The 17,837-nt window shown below is 28.0% G+C and overlaps 1 protein-coding gene across 1 annotated transcript; it reads left to right on the forward strand.

Moving 5' to 3' along the window:
* Positions 1–1,425: 1,425 nt before the first annotated feature.
* On the forward strand, positions 1,426–7,428 carry LOC8288379 (delta(14)-sterol reductase). Its single transcript, XM_048370184.1, has 13 exons — positions 1,426–1,749; positions 1,833–1,950; positions 2,066–2,136; positions 2,296–2,352; positions 2,922–3,013; positions 3,343–3,390; positions 3,805–3,925; positions 4,015–4,061; positions 5,656–5,737; positions 5,852–5,928; positions 6,017–6,136; positions 6,972–7,046; positions 7,132–7,428. Exons 1-13 carry the CDS (start codon positions 1,702–1,704, stop codon positions 7,283–7,285), a joined length of 1,110 nt encoding a protein of 369 aa, XP_048226141.1. The 5' UTR covers positions 1,426–1,701; the 3' UTR covers positions 7,286–7,428.
* Positions 7,429–17,837: the final 10,409 nt, after the last annotated feature.

Below are 17,837 nucleotides of genomic sequence, written 5' to 3' on the forward strand. Positions count from 1 at the left end.
TATATAAGTATTTTATAAAAATCATAATATATTTCTATAAAATTTTCTATTATTATATGCTAAGATAAATAAATTTGAGAAATATATATATTTATCAATTTTAACCATTTATCTATTTTATTGCACTAGCAATACTTATTTTTAATAAATAAGATTGTTAGGACTTTTGCTATTTATTTTTATTATTATTTTGATATCACATATACATAGATAATTGTTTTTATTTATTATATTGGACTAATAAATTCTTCAATATATCACAAATTTTTTAAATATTTTTATGATCCAAATGTAAATTCTTATTTTTTTACAATTTTATTAATTTTTTGTTTATATATATATATATACAAATGAATATAAACATATATTTTATTATAGAGATAATAAAATTTATTATTAATATGAAAATACCTTTACTAATTATTATACTTATTATAATCATTTTAAGAATGTACCAATCTTATATTTAAATAAATAAAAAATATCATATATTCATTATTAGCATTATTTAAGATAATTTATAAATACTTATAGTTATTATTTTTATGAATATATGCCATATATTATTTTTTTCATTAGAAAATAATATGACATGGCTTCATAAAATTTTACCGCGTAAAAGCTCATAGAAAGATTTAACATTTTTATATATATTTTATATATTTTATTTTTTTTAATTCATATTCTCCTATTTCTAAAGAAAAATAAAATTCTAAATTCTGATTTTATTTTATTCACAAGCTGTCGCCATCTTTTTCAACTCGATTTATTCTTTATTCTTATCTTTGTCATGAATTTTCTTTTCTATAAATAAATAAATTTATCTTTTATTTTTTTATTTTTTTCTATGCTAGGTTAGTTAAATTGAAATCAATAGTCTTTCTGTATTAAAAAAGCAGTTTAAATTTTTTTCTTTTTTGAATATATTTTTTATTTTCTAAAATTATTTTTATATATTTTGATATATTTTTTTAAATTTTTTATCGCAATATTTTAATATAATTTTTTCTTACATAATACTTTTTATATTTTTTGAAGATATTTGTATATTTTTAAATATATATATATATTTTTAATGATTTGATTAAAATTTCATTGACTTATCCATATAGATATCTCTTTCACTTTTAGTAATATAAATTTAAATTTTTAACTCTTTTAATTTCTTTTGAATGTTATATTTAAAAAAATAATATTTTAATATATTTTATTAATATTTATATAAATAAATTAGTAAAATAATTTAATAATATTTTAATCCGTCGAGGCGACGGGAGCTCGTCTAGTGACACAGTAAAAGAGAAAAAAGAAAAAGAAAAAGAAAAAAGCTTAATCAAACCATCATAAGAAAAAAAAAAAGTAAAAAAGAAAAGAAAGTAAATATTCACATGAAAGTAAAAATGTAAACATCAAGTTAATGATGTACTTTTGTGGGGGTGGGGGGTATAGAGTGTAATTTTTTCCATATTTTATTTTGTTTTTGTTTTTTTTTCTAAATTTGAAAAAGAAAACACATGATATGAGTCTGAAGATGGAGCTCGAGCGCTACACTTCAAAGAGCAGGTATAGCTGTAACAGTCAGGTTTCTATAATCCTTTCCAACTCCAAGCAAGTTCATTAGAAACTAAGCAGAGTCGATAACCACTAAACAAATACCAATTCTGTTAATTCACTAGATAACTTTCACTTACTGATCATAACATGGATCTGGGTTTTGTTCTACACTCTCTAATTCCTTCATGGAACTCTGTAAGGAATCTAGCAAGTAACTATTTTTATCAATTTCGACTAACCAAACCATTGATTAATATTCTTATATTCACATTTTGCAGGTCATTGTACTAGTTATATTCTTTGTTTATCTGGCCATCTTTGGATCTATATTGCCTGGCAAACTTGTTCCTGGAGTGATCTTGCAGGATGGTTCTCGACTCTATTATCGTTGCAATGGTCTGTTCTTTCGTTCATTTCAATTTACACTTTATTTAAAAAAAAAAAAAAATTTAGTGGGTGTTAAGTTGTATTTGAGATGGTTATTGCTAAAGTTTTTATATTATTCCAATAGGGTTGTTGTCATTGCTGTTGCTGGTTGCTCTTCTTGGGATTGGTACTAAATTGGATCTTATATCACCCACTGTATGTAATTCACCAATTTACTTAAGAGGCATTTTTGTTTCTCCTTTGCAATTCATTAACTTACTTAAATTGGATAAAGGTTCTCATTTACTAAGATTGAACAAGTGTATCAGTAATTAACTTAGTGCGCTCAGTGCTAATTTTAAATAATATTTGCAGGTGATCTCAGAGAGGGGGCTTGAGCTGCTATCAGCAACTTTTATTTTCAGTGTTCTTGTAAGTTCCAGTTAAATTTCTGGTTGCTTTTGGGCTTTCGCCTTTGATATGCAATTTCCAACTGCAGCCTTTTAAACTTAAATCATTGAACTATGATCCTCAGTGTGAGTCCTCCTTTTTATTTATGCACATGAAATATTCAAAACTGTGTTTTTATTTAAAAGTTACTGAATTTGTTCCATATGTTTCAAACTCATTCTTAATCCCTTAATGTCAGATTCCCAAGTATAGGCATGCTTGATACTGAATTGCATCGACTGTTAGTTGGTCTCAGTCATTAAGCTTTTTCCATAAGCAATGCGTCAGTTACATCATGCTAATGTTGTTTGATAGAATTCCAATACGCTTTCACCTGCAGCAATAAGATATAAAGTCATCGAATTAAAAAGTTAATACCGTATATTCCTTACGGCATTCTGAATCATATTTTCAGATAGAGCAGCATTGCCAATGCCTATTACTGACTGATATATAGTTGCTTCACGTTGTATTTCTATTGCTCATGGTGGTTGCTGATTTTGTCCTCTCTACCAAGTCCTTCTGATTCCTCATTTTAATTTCTTACATAGGTGACTTTGGTACTCTATGCTGCTGGTTGCAATTCAAGAAACCAGGGATCTTCTCTTAAGCCTCATGTCACTGGAAACCTAATACATGACTGGTACTTATAACATGATTATTTCTTCAAGTGAGGCTTATTTTTGTAGCTGGATTTAATCAAGTTATTAATATCGTCCTTAACTACCTTATTGCATTTTAGCTTTCTAATTTTTTCCTTAGAAAAAACACCATTTGCTGCCTTCTTAACAATCTTCATTGTGGCATCTTCTTCAGTGGCCACTTAATGCAATTTAATGAGCTTTAGTACATTTTCAACACTTCGTCCATAAAAATGAAATGCTGATCACCTCTGTTGACCTTACATTTACTTGCAGAATGCTTTTCATGTTTTAGTATCTTAATATCATTACACTTTCTATCTTTAAATAGGTGGTTTGGAATACAGCTGAATCCTCAGCTTTTGGGCATTGATCTCAAGTATGTAATCTTATCTTTAATCTTTTGGACATGTATTTTCTTTGGTCTATGCATAAGCATTTCATTTACATGAATGCAATACTTGATGGCAGTCCTTGGGATCTTTTAACTAATCAATCTGTTTCAAATTGTTTTTCTATATATATACATTGTTCTACTGTGCAAATTTAGTATTTTATTTTTCTTCATCATTCCATGTGCTCATAGTATTTTATTTTTCTTCATCATTCCATGTGCTCATAGCATGAATATTCTGACATGCCTGACTGGTCAGTATCTTCTCTTGTTAATAGCAGAGGCAACAATTTAATATATGTGAAACATCACTATTTGTCTCTATAATATCTTAAGCTAACTGAACTAGAGAGGTGAGAAAACTTTGGTTTACTAACAACAATATATTTCTCTTTGTAGATTCTTCTTTGTTAGAGCTGGAATGATGGGATGGCTAATTATCAACCTATCAGTTCTAGCAAAAAGTATTCAAGATGCGACCTTGAGCTGTTCAATGGTTCTTTACCAATTATTCTGCGCGGTAATCTGCTCATGCTTGGAAGTACCTTGTCTTATTTCCCATACATGTCGCTTCAAATTTCTAAATTTTTTCTGCCAACCTTGTTTCAGTTATACATCCTGGATTACTTTTTCTATGAGGAGTATATGACCTCTACGTAAGTGCTTGACTGTAGAAATGCTTTTTCTTTTTCTTTTTTTCTTTTCTTTCTCACTCTAATGATCAAGGGCCAAGATTAATATGTTAGTTCTGAATTATTTTATATGTTAGCCAATGGAATTAGTAGATTGAGATCAGCTGTTAATGGAATCTTGCATACAAACCGGCTACAGATTGTAAAAGAGGATTTTCAAATATCACAGTACAATATCAGTTTATATTCCCATCCAAACTCTTTCAATCTGAGCTTTATTTCTCTGTTTCTCAACTCTTTCTTTCTCTTTCTCTCCTTCCAAACACAAGTTATGACCTCAAGTCATAACACTTACTCTGGCTTTAGAATGCTAAACCTGTAGTTGCTTATCAGAAGGTGGGGAAAAAGAGTGTAATTAGCCTCTCTTTAGATGGGTTATGGGTTATACAGTAAACTTGCACCACAAGCCTTAGCACCTCAAGCCAAGAAAGACAGGTGACTTCACTAAGGCGCGTGCCTCAAACCTAAGGCGAGGCGCGCCTTTGTAATATTTTGACTTTTAGTTGTTTTTTTTCTTTTAAGACATGAAATGATTTCAGCCCTTCATCATAGATTTAAATAGAACATGTAGGCTTACCCACACCTAATTATCTCCAAAAAAAAAATTAAGAAAAAAATGGAAGAAAAAAGATTAGGGCAAAAAGAAAATTGGTCAAGAAAAAGAAGAGAAGAATTGCCTAGAAGTGTAGGAGTAGGACCAAGACCATAATTATAGACTTATAATAGATTTAGTAATGGAAAATGCTTAAGGATTTCTACTATTCTAGGACTTTTAGTTATTTATAAGACTATGTTTTACTTTTATCATCTCTTTTGAACAAGCCTTTTTTGTTTGTTTGTTAAATGCCTCTTGAACATGATTGTCATGATCTTTTTATTTCTTTTCTTTGGTTGTGTGTTATGTTTTTTATTTTATGCATGGATTGTGTTATGAGTCCTAGTTTTAATTTATTTTATCTTTTGCGCCTCACTTCTATTAGGCGCACGCCTTGCCTTGCGCCCAGGCACCGAGAGCCCTTATCACCTTGGTGCGCCTTTCGCCTATAACAACTATGCTTGCACCAAACTCTTCCAATTCAGAGTAACAGGCCAACAGGAAAACAGAGCTAAATTGGCTTATGTAGTCTGCTACTCTGCATCAATATGTACAAAATCTTTGAAAGTTAAAACAGAAATAGTGCAGAGCAAAAGTTTTAAAAAGGAGAAAAAGGAAATAATATATTTTAAAAACCTGTTATGGGTTCTTCACGCCAAATTGCATTGAGATTTCCATGAGCTAATCTGAAGTTCAGATCTGTTACTTAAGATTTCCCCAATCAGATGTAAGTCAAAGTCTTTTTCCCAAATTTCCCAAGACAGCCAGATGTCGAGCAATAATTTCTCAGTCTAAATATGTTCACGTGCAACCATGATGATGATATTATTATATGTTGTTTCTTTCCTTTGATTATCATTTCCATGTAGTTCTAATTTCTAGTCTTTTCTCTGAATTGCTATAAATATGTTCCTTGTTTCCTTCATATCTGTTATAACTCATACGGGATCCATTTTCATATAGATGGGACATTATTGCCGAGAGATTGGGCTTCATGTTGGTATTTGGTGATCTGGTCTGGATTCCTTTCACTTTTAGCATCCAGGTAAATAGCCACAAACTTGACCTCTAGATGGTGTGAAAGATCTTTTCAAGGTTCTTACTATGAGATCATGTTAGCAACAATTATTGTATATTGATCATCGTTAAACTCTTATAGGGTTGGTGGCTTTTGGGTAACAAGGTGGAGCTAACAACAGTTGCTGTCATTGCAAATTGCATTGTTTTTCTGATTGGGTAACTTTCTGGTGATGGAAGTTCACTCCTAAAAGCTTCAACTTAATCATTAGGGAAAATTGTGCTTATCATCTATCGAACTGGGCAGGTATCTGGTCTTTAGAGGAGCTAACAAGCAAAAGCATGTTTTCAAAAAGAATCCCAAAGCTCTCATATGGGGTAAGCCACCAATGGTAATAGGAGGAAAGCTTCTTGCTTCTGGTTACTGGTAAGAATCTATCTGATAATTTTCTTTAGTGTAATTCTTTTTATGTCTGACCTTGTTATCAAACTGTTATGTGAGGCTTATTGTATATGTAGTTCTTAGAAAATTTATAGTAACAAAAAAAAATGAACCATTTCTAAACTGCATCTGCAAAATGGAATGCTGTGAATCCATTTATAGAATTCAACCAGTTATCATACTGTGGAGCCATTTCTTGACAATATGATATGGTTCGCCTCTAATATGTACATAAAGTGGCCTATAGCTAGGCAGACAACTTTTTCATTATACTAGTGTGTGAAGCATGTAACAAGAAGCAGTTGATATCTGCCATACCTGGTTACTTCTTCCTCTTTAGAACATTCTACCGTTTGAAAATGTTGGTTTCTAGTGTGTTTATTTTGAGCAAAAGTTTGAGGCCAAGGCCACTAAAGTGCTGTTCAAGAGTGGCTTATATGTTGTTCAAAGTACGTGCTTGAGGGAAATCAGTCATCTTTAGCACTTGGCTTTCCTGGAATGGAGAGCAAAGAATAATTGGGGGAGCTATTGCATAAAATCTTCCTGCTGTATCTGCATATCACCTGAAACTAGCCTACATAACCCAATTTGTGTCTTCCCTCCTCACCCAGCAGAAATGAGAAAAGATTAAATTACTCATCTAGTGGAATTTCTTCCTCCCACATTCAGGTTATAAATGCCTAAAACGTAAGTGAATGTCATTTTGCAAGTTAGATTACTGATTCTGGTATGAACAATATTTAAGATGTTTCACCTCATGCATGTTCTTGACATTGTAATTATCTAAGACCGTAACATTCATTCTGTTGACTTGTTGAAGGGGCATTGCAAGACATTGTAATTATCTTGGAGACCTGTTGTTGGCTCTGTCCTTTAGTCTACCTTGTGGGATAAGGTAATTTTCCAATCTCTTTCTGCTTCTGACCTATAAAATTCAAATATGGAAAAATTCAACTTGAGAATCTTTTTTCCTTTCACAGTTCCCCGGTTCCATACTTCTACCCAATTTACCTTCTTATTCTGCTAATATGGAGAGAAAGAAGAGACGAAGCTCGCTGTGCAGAGAAGTATAAAGAAATATGGCCTGAATACAGGGCACTTGTTCCCTGGAGAATATTACCATACTTTTATTAAGAACAAGATTCTGCAACAGTTGCTGAATACTTCAAAGTGTAGGAGTAATCTAGCGGTTTGTGTTTGCGTTAGATTTTCTAATTTCTATAACCGTCTAGTGACATTTTCACCATTTTAAGTTGAAGATCGATCAATTTCCATCATAGTTGTCTATATTCTGAAGATGCTGAAGGAAAATATCCTGCGGCTTTCTTGGGTGAAATTGTTCTGATGATGGAAACTAAAGAATTGCTCTTGAAAATATGTGGCCTAAGGCAGTATAGTCAACATATCATGCTGCAAATTATCAGGACCAAACTATTATTTTTTTTTGAAATTCTGCATCAGTTATCCCATTCCTTTGACCCAATTTCTTCAGGAGGAGAGCGGTGGCTTTTCCATGGAAATGGTTGCTAAATCAAAATCTAGCTTCTCCTACTTCCTGAGCTATAACCTTTCTAAAGCTTATGATAGCAGCTCAGTCATCGGCACTTCATGCAAACTTTTTTCCATAGAGCAAGTAGGCAGTATAGAAAAATCTTCCCTCTTTGCAAATTATTAGCTTTTCAGGCATGCTTATCATCCTCTTCTGAAAAAATTACGAGAAGCACAGACAAGAGTCCATGGCAACTTTTTTCCATAGAGCAAGTAGGCAGTATAGAAAAGTCTTCCCTCTTTGCAACTTATTTGCTTTTCAGGCATGCTTATCCTATTGAAAAGATTACGGGAAGCACAGATAAGAGTCCATGGCAATTCTTTCATTGTTAATAATAATAATAATAATAAAGAAAAAATTAATTGGGTAGTGGTGGTGGTTGTTGCATGGAGGGTGAGAAAACTAATATTTACTTCTTCTTTTTTATATATACTAAAGAGGAAAATACTTATTTATATATACTAAAAAAGGAAATATTAAAAAAAGAAAGCATGTAGTCCGTAGATTATATAATAAAAATAGTCAATTTTTTGTATTTATTCTAAAGACAAAAACTCACTTAATAAGAAAGTGAATACTCAAACTTATCAATAATAAACACGCTCTTGAAATTGTATAATATTTACTTATTTATTAACTTGGTTTTCGGCAATAGTCAAAATACAAAGACAAAAATGAGTAAAGGAGGTGGTCCCTCTGTCTTGTATCGTCTTCTTCCATTAGCTATGCCTTTATTGCTCTTACCACTCAAAGGCATGCTTCTCCTTTCGATGCTTTCTTTCTGCTCTCTATTATGTAAGGTAACGGCCGTATATTTATACGTATATTGGGCATTGGATATTGAATATTGTATATAATCATACCCATGCAGAAAAATTGAGAAACAAAAGAAAGCTCAGTAAATGGCAAGTGGTCCCTCTCAGTGCTCAGGGAGGATGGTGATGGTTGTGAAGTCAATTGATGGTTGCTTGTAGCTATAGGTTCCAACTCAAAATGATGAGTTTTCTTTTTGCCTTTTGAGGATTTGATGGTATTTATCCATTTCTCCTCCAATTAACACCAAAAAGAATAGGACATCGACAGCTTAGCATTGTGTACTTAGAGCGAATCTCATGAACTCCTTTGCTTTTCCTTTTTTTTTTTTTTTTAAATAATATTTTACTATTTGTAAAAAAAATCTATTGTACACAATCTAAAATAATTAGATTAATTTTATATATATATAAAAAAACTGATTATTACTTTCAGAATTATCTGATTTATATAATAAATCTTACTATTTCATGTAAATATCATATATATATATATATATATATATATATATATAGAGAGAGAGAGAGAGAGAGAGAGTGGCAATCCAAATCAATAGTAAGATAACATATTAAGGTAAATAAAAAAGAAAATATAAGAAAAACGAGAGAAAAAAATACTGCCCATGAAAAGAAAAAGTGTTCTTTAAAATTACTTTCTTTTTTCACATGTCAATTTCATATTGAATCATTACTTCCATAAAATGTTGTTATGAAATAGTAGGTTCAAACTTCTGAAGATATCATAAGATTCAAGCTTTCGCCTGTGACATGTCTAATAATCTTAATATCAACTCAACTGTAGGGACTACTTTCCATATCAACTAACTAACTATATCAACTTCAAAGTTACAAGAGGTTGACAGATCAAGACAAAAGGAAGTCATATCTTACTTTGTGGCCTGCACAACCAATTCTAACAGATGCATGGCAGAAAGCTTTATGCAGGTATAAATACAAAACATACACTCTGCAAAGCGATCTGAGCTTGTGACGAAGAGAAGTATCAACAGAACACCTTATCTTCTGCTCAATTCCTGTCTATCAAAGAGCTGCGCGCCAACGGGAAGACTCGCACATGGCGTGCAAGACTATATCACAAGACTATGACACTCCGAGGTACAATAGAAAAGTAGCCAGAAAGAAAATGGCATATCTATGGCAAGCTGTGCTGTCATATTATTATTTGCCATGAAGTTCTTTTTCGGAGGAGACGAAAAGAATACCAGTGCTACTAAATTTAAAAACTAAGGAGTTCTATGATACAATTTAGAATTCGAAGACTGTAATGGAAGATATGTTTAAAATCAGAGATTATCAGTGAAATTTACTCAAATATGGTCTAACAAATTCGGGAACTAAGTATGATTTTTTCTTTTTTCTTTTTTAAAGAAACCGAAAAGTAAGAGATTATATTAAAGGCATAAAAGCCCATATAAGATAATAAAGTTGGAGGAAAACCCTAATATCGAAAGTATAAAATAAGCATATGAAATAAGGCAAAATATATATTTAAACATTAAGTTTTAATTATTTAGTAATTTTAATATCATAACTTTTAATTTAATATATTAAATACTTGAATTTATATTTATAATCTCTTAAATACATTTAATTCGATTTAATTTAATATACATTTCTAACTGTATTTTTGATAATATTAAAATATCGAACACTCAATATTCATGAGTATATCAAATAGAACTATATATCAAAAAGTATTTAAATATTATAAAAAATATAAGTTGAGATATCTATTAGGATACATTAAAAAATAAGGTATAAAAGTAACTAAATAATTAAAGATTTAATTGCCTAAATATGCATTTTGTTAATAGACATGGCAATGGCCCTGGGAGATCAAAACTCTAGCTATACATCAACTCCATGAGGTTCAAGTTGTTGCTGTATTTAGACAGTTGGATGCTTCTCTAATTCAGGAGACTTGTTGTTGGTAAAGAAAAAGGAAATAGATAATGTGGGGAGGAGTAGAACCTTCGTTAGCCATCAACAATATTACTCCTCAGGCGATAGCTTCCGCAAGGACCCAATAGCTTGAAAAGAAAACCAACGTACACTGCACAGAACCACTGGACTCTTAAGCTAGCCTTGCACTTTTATGGAGGAGGGGGAAAGAATACAAGAAGCCCTACAATTGAGGGACATTGGTGAGAACTTACAATAGAGGAACGTCCTAAAAGGATGAATTGGGGCCTTCTTGTTAGAGTAGAAAGTCTTTATACCCTAAGCATATTAAGTAAAATTGTACAACTGTAAATTTAGTTAGTATGGATTCTGTTAAGACATGTACATGTATATGTCTTACATGGGTTAGTGATATAACAAATTTTAGTTATCAGCAGACTTGGTATTAATACTTCAGTATAAATATAAGATCACTTGCTTCAATTCTTCTCTGCTAGCTAGGGTTCTTTGGTTCCATTTGTTTCTAGATTTTTATCACATGAAAATCTACTCTCAAACACAAATGGCCTATTTGGTTCAATGATCAAAAACTGTTTGGTAGAATTTTATTAGCGATTGCTGTAAATATATTAAATGACCATTGAAAGTATAATTTATCGTTCTACTAATAAAAATTTATAATTTTAAATACTATAATTTTAAATATTATAATTATTTAACTATTAAGAATAATTTTAAAATAATAATTATTTAATTATTTATTTTAAAATATAAAAAAATTAATATATAAGCTCAATTTAAAGTAAGTTATTGTTAATAAGTTTTAATAAAGATAATAGTATCTAAATAAATAAAAAATCAAATTAGCTAGCGGCTGATAAGAAAAAGCTCTAAAATAGAGCTAATCAACAGGTGAATGGAACTAAATTAATTATGAGCTGATGTTTCTTAAGTCTTTATCAAATGCTTTAATATAATAATAACTATATTAAAAAAAGTTCAGTGAAAAACAACTATCAGTTGCATCAAATCTTTGGACCAAACACCCTCAAAATATCTCTTCTGTTATTTGAATATTTGTAGTTTTCAATAAATTTTACCTCGGTTACTAAACAAATATTACATGGGCAAAATGGTAACTTTCAATGTATTCATTTTTTTTTTTTTCAAAATAGTAACATTTTACATTAAAAATTAATATGTTAATGTATGATGGGAAAAGATGAGGCCCTTATCCATTTTGTTATGTACAGTCGCTTGATTTGTATTATTTGATAAACATAAAAGTTACATAGCCGGTCTATTAAAAAGATTTATAAAATTCTCAAGAATTTTAGTATAGGCTAAAATTATTCTTACTATCTGATAAGTCTAAAATTTACATAATTGTGTTTTCTAATGAAATTTAGACCCTGATTAATTCAGGACTTACAATTAAGTTTATGAGTTAAGAAATGAGTTAGACTTAAGAGTTTTATTGCTAATGATATTAATTTTATGACTAATCCTTTAAAATACTCTATTAAACTTTTATAAAAAATATAATTTCAAAATATAAAATATAGAATTTAACTACATATAATAATATTTATGACAATCAACGTGGACATCTTTTTTACGATTATTTATTAAATTACTAACTAAAAAATAGATTATAGCTTGAGTCGTACTAAATAAAAGAAAAATTAGGACAGAGCAGGCATAGAGATTTAACATTGGAGTTTAAATGCTGAAATTATGGAAGGATCACATGTCGGTAAAACACACGTGCATTTTGTCCGAGTAAGATTTTAAGACTTTTGAGAAATTTATTTGTAACATTTACACATCCAGAAAAAAAAACGCCTCCACAATTTTACTGCAGTGATTATTTTATGATTTTTTTCTTTGAAATTTATGTTTTTATATTTTGTTAACCGCATTATAATATTTTTTAAAAAAATTTACTGGAATCTTTCTAAAATATTTTTGTTAAAGTCAAATATATTTTTAAATTTTATTTAATATATTTTTTAAAATAGATATATTTATGTTATTAAAATATATTATTTATTATAAAGAATACGTAACATCATTCAAGAGGCGTATAAGTAAGTTTTATCCGCTTAAGCTAAAACTAGAATCATGGTAGTTCGCTAGGAAGAGATACTGACACAGACAAATACATATATTTTGACATTTTTTTCTGAAAAAAAAAACCTATAAATTTCTTTTTTAAGAAAAAAACGTAAGAAATTTTTTAAAATATTGTAAATTTTTTTAATCTTTAAAACAATTTTCCTTTCAAAATGTAGTGGACCATGAAATTTTTTTCAATTTATTTAGCCATTTATTATCTGTATAGACTCTAAATTTATCAATGTCCTACTGTTGCAACTCTTTCCCGTCACAAACCCTATTATAATTGACGATATACATACTTATCAATACAGGTAAAAATTAACCAAATCAACTAAACTGATTTGATCCAATTCAATCCAAATTTAAAACTATAGTTTAAGTTTTGTTATGATTGGTTATAATTTTAAGATTTTTATAAATCAAAATTTTAGTTTAAGAAAATAAAAGTCCAATTAAATGAGTCGAACTAGTAATACAATAAAAATTATATTATTTTTTAAATATTATATGTTCTAGTTTAATAATTTCTTAGTTTTATTAGACTACAAACTCTTTAACCACTTACAATTTTTTTAATCTCTTTTCATTCTTTAAGTTGCAATAAATAATTCAACTTATCGTATGTATTTCATCATATTAATAAGATAAGTTTTAATCGATTTTTTAGATATTTTTTATTATATAGTTATTAATATATTATTCTATTCGTAGGAAAGTCTATATTGTATTAGTTTGATCTCTACTAACTTCTTGAAATATTTTACTTTAAGTTGTTTATGATAAACACAACTTAAAATTTATATTTTTTTTATAACATTCTTAAGATTGATTATTATTCGACAATCTGAATTTATATTAATATTTATTAAATTTATATAATCTCTTTATAAATTTAATTTATATATTTATTATTTGATATAAATTGGCTATCTAAATAATTAAAATATTTAAAAATCGATTTTATTAGTTTAGTTAAAAGTATTTATTGTGACTAAAACATAAAACCTCCTTATCAAATTCATTTTCCTTAAAAAGTATAAATAAACTATTATGCTAGGTTATATACTAATATAAATAATACCATTAGGAATTATGACGTAAGGATCAAAATGCATACACAGTATTTAGAAAGAGATTAAGAATAATTTCATATTATTTTTTAAAGTTGAATGTGCCCCCTTTTATTTTCGTGGAAAAAGAAATCCCCAAAATGCAATTTAAAGTGGTAGGAGTAGCCAGCAGTGATCCTGTAGTTGAAAAGCAAACACGTGCCAAATTGAATTCCTACTACACATCCATCACAAACCCTAACCCAATCCACAATACATTTCCCATAATCACCCTGCTTTTATATCAATAAACAGGAATGCATGTATCTACGTGCCACCGTACATAAGGTACACTTATCAGGGAAACATAAATAAAACATTTAACCTCTACAAATAAAATAGAGAAAGAAGAGAAGGCTAAAGTGAATTGAAATCTTACCAAGGAATCAAAAGGTAGCCAATAAGATTGCAATACGTGTCGAGATACGAAGACACTGTGACGGAGAAAAGTCTTCAACGAGGAGGGAGTCGCCAGAAAGAGGATAAGATTCCCGATACTATCATCGAGCATCACGAGGCGGTGACCCATAGATTTCTACGGTTATTATTATTTTTCATATAAATGTATTTTTCGAAGATGTTTTTTAAATTGTTTTTCTTTTTCTGTTTTTATTTTGTTGAAGGATTAATAATTTAAGGGGCTCTTTATTTCAAAAAAGAAAAGTAAAAATAACAAGGGGCTTTTTGCATTAGAACCGTTCATCCATGTATTTCTTCTTCTAATTACTTCTTGTTTTATTTATAAATAATTAAATTTGCACACAAATTCCTCTATTTATTTTCATTTACATCAATATATTCCAATCATAACACATTAATCACTAGACTGTAATAGTTTATAAAATATTAATTAATTTTTTATCATACAATATTATAAATTATTTTCTATGTCCTTTCAATTAAAATAATCATAAAAAATTTAAAAAACATCATTTGTATGTTTATATAAATGTCAGAATCTAATTTTTTATGGATAAAAAAATAAATTCTATTAAAAATTAGATAAAATTTATTAAAACAATCAAGTTTCATAAATAAAACTCGTGTTAATTGTAATTATTTGATTATAGAGATATAGCATAATTTTTTTATTTTTTTATAGAGAATATAATATAAGTGTCTAAAACATATTTAATATATAATAAAAAAATCAATCTGAATCGAATTAAATATTTATAAATCAAAATATGAAGTAGAGTACAATATATGGATTCTTATCTATTTTGAACTTACACGTGGCATATAAAGTGAGACAATTTTTATTTTTTAATTTTTCGAGAAGGCTGATCAACTATTGACGTCTAACTTATCATTGGCTATAAAGTGAAAATAAATTATTTATCATTGGCTAGAATGAAAATGAAAAAACTTAGTCACCGCCTATCGCTATCATGAAAGAACCCATAGAATAATATGTAAATCTCTTATTTAGATTTAATATATATATATATATATTGTATATTTTTATATTAAATAATTAATATATATTTAAAATTTAGTGTATAAATAAAGATATGTATTAAATTTAAATAAATTTTTTTATTTTAAAATATAGTCAATTTTTATTTTTAAGTATTATCTTAGTAAGTAATAATTATTACACTTTATATAGATTAAAATTATATTTTTTACAAACATTTTTATATTACTAAATGTAGTATGCTACCTAATAAGAATATGACTTCATATTGTTGAAGTTGTTTTTGATTTTTCCTTAAATTAACCAAATGTAGTTTACAAATTAAAAAGGAAAATCTGATTTTGTTGGTCAGATTTTCGAAGCTAAAGAATCGATTATCAAGGTGTCAATTTTGCAGCAAGTAGCAACCACACCTTGGCCAAACGTTGGCCATGCATGATCGCGTGGCAACCATGCTGTAATCTGCTTTACAGTTTATTTAGTTTAAAACTGCTTTGATATCAAAATCTTATTTTCTATAATAAGTATATAATTGTAAAAGAAGATTGTAAAAATAAAAAGAAAATCATGTAGAAAAGTAAATTATTATTTTTAAATATAAAATTACTTTAAATTATTAAATATATAGCAAATTATTAAATTAAAATACTAGTTAAAATAAACCAGTAGAAAAGCAATTGTCTAAAAGAAATGGAGAAGGCTAATGCACAAAATATAAAAAAAATAGTATTTTCTTGAAAGATAAGTATAGGATCACAATCAGATATAAATTAATAGAAGAACAACTCAACTTTAATTATTTAGTCATTTTAATATTTTTTTTATTTAATTTAATAAAATATTATAATTTTATTTTTTGATATTATTTAAATCCTTACAAATAGTATAATAAACATTTTGAATGAAGCTAAATGTTAAATAATACTTAAATATTATAAAAAAAGTAAAAATATTTGTTAAGTTATTTTAAAAATTAAGATGTTAAAATGATTAAATTAACAAAATTTGAATGTGTAAATATTCGTTTAGCTTAAATTAATTGTATAAGATAAATTATATATTTAGAAAATGTATTAATTATATAAAAGAAAGGTGTAATGCTAAACAAAAATTAGATTTACAATGCAGTTTTTGCCAATTTTTTTAAAATCATTAAAATAGACTAGATTTATAATATTCAGTACTCTTAACCCATTTCTTGTTTTGGTCAAAATTAGATGGCATATATTTGAAGTATCCCTGTGAATATATGGTTAATAAAATCCTGTGTTACGCATCCAATTTATATAATTTAGATTTATATAGAGTTGCCATCCACACTAAAACTTCAACAATTAAATGCACAATCAACTCATCTTTTTGGTGAGTAAGACCTTAGGAAAGAGGGAGGTGTTGGTAGTGGTGGTTTTATTGTATTAACTCTTTTCTTTCTAACTTAACATACTTCTGCTTTATTTTATTTTTTTAAAAGAAATTATTTTTGAAGTCTCTTTGTTTTTAATTTTTTTTTTTAATAAGTGATATACTTGAATAAAGATCGCTAGAATTTATAATTTTTATAGCGTCAAATTTTATTTGTTTCTATATAGTTTGTATTTTTTTATTCTTGTTATTTTTTCTGCTAAAAAGTTGAGGTTAATAAATTAAAATTTTAATTTAATATATAAAATAATTAATTAATTAATTAAGCTCGTAAATCAACCTCGAGCTATTTGAGATTAATTTTTAAAATATTTAAAATTGATTTAATATCAGTTGAGTTCGAGTAGGTTGATGATTTGACAGACTACTTCTATAATTCTATCTTATTATCCACTCACATCGCCACACCACATCCTGGCCCTCACTATCCACCTGACCATTCCTCCACCACCTGCATCGGCAAGCCAAGAAAACTGTTAGAACAAAACAAACAAGGGAGTGAGCTTAGCTGGAAATCTGGATTTAACTCTTCCCGTTTTAAGATGTGAGACTGCTGCTTTTGTTTGGACGATGAGTGGATTTTCGTCCAAGCGAAGCATTCTCATTTTTTCTCCTCTATAATTTTCATCATCTAATATATAACTTTCTTTTTTTTTTTTTTCTGTTTGTTTGTTTTCTCCTTAATTCATTATTGTGTTTCTTTTGTTATATTCTTTTTGGTTGATAAATTTTATTAATTTTTACTTTTCCACAATTTGGACAAGAAGTGAGAAGTTTGCAATATTCATTAATTTTTCTATTTTATATATTTTATTAGGTGATTTATATAAATATAAAGAAAATATTTAGTGACATATATATTGATTATCTGTAACAATGATATGAATATCATGTGCACAGACAACAATGATAGCTAATAAACTAAGTGCAGAGTTAATGCACAAAGTTCAAGTACTTTTGTAACTTTTAAATTAATAAATTATACATGCATTGCACATATATATAAATTAATATAAAATACAAGTTATTAGCTACTAATTTAATTTATAAAAAAAAGAATTCTTTTATTAATAATTAAAATAATAATAATTTAATAGAGAACTGACCCACACCGAAGGTATAAATGGTAAATCCATTTTATTAGTTTTTTATTTTTCAACAATTTGGATAAGAAGTGAGAAGTTGGCAATATTCGTTAATTTTTTTTTTATTTTGTATAATGTTATAAGGTGATCTATATAAATTTAAAGAAAATATTTAGCGACACACATTTATAATTTATAAATTAATAAAAATATTTCACTTATATGAAAAAAATGGAACAACTTAT

The sequence above is a fragment of the Ricinus communis genome, chromosome 10 (genome assembly GCF_019578655.1).
Source record: "Ricinus communis isolate WT05 ecotype wild-type chromosome 10, ASM1957865v1, whole genome shotgun sequence".
Taxonomy (NCBI): Eukaryota; Viridiplantae; Streptophyta; class Magnoliopsida; order Malpighiales; family Euphorbiaceae; genus Ricinus; species Ricinus communis.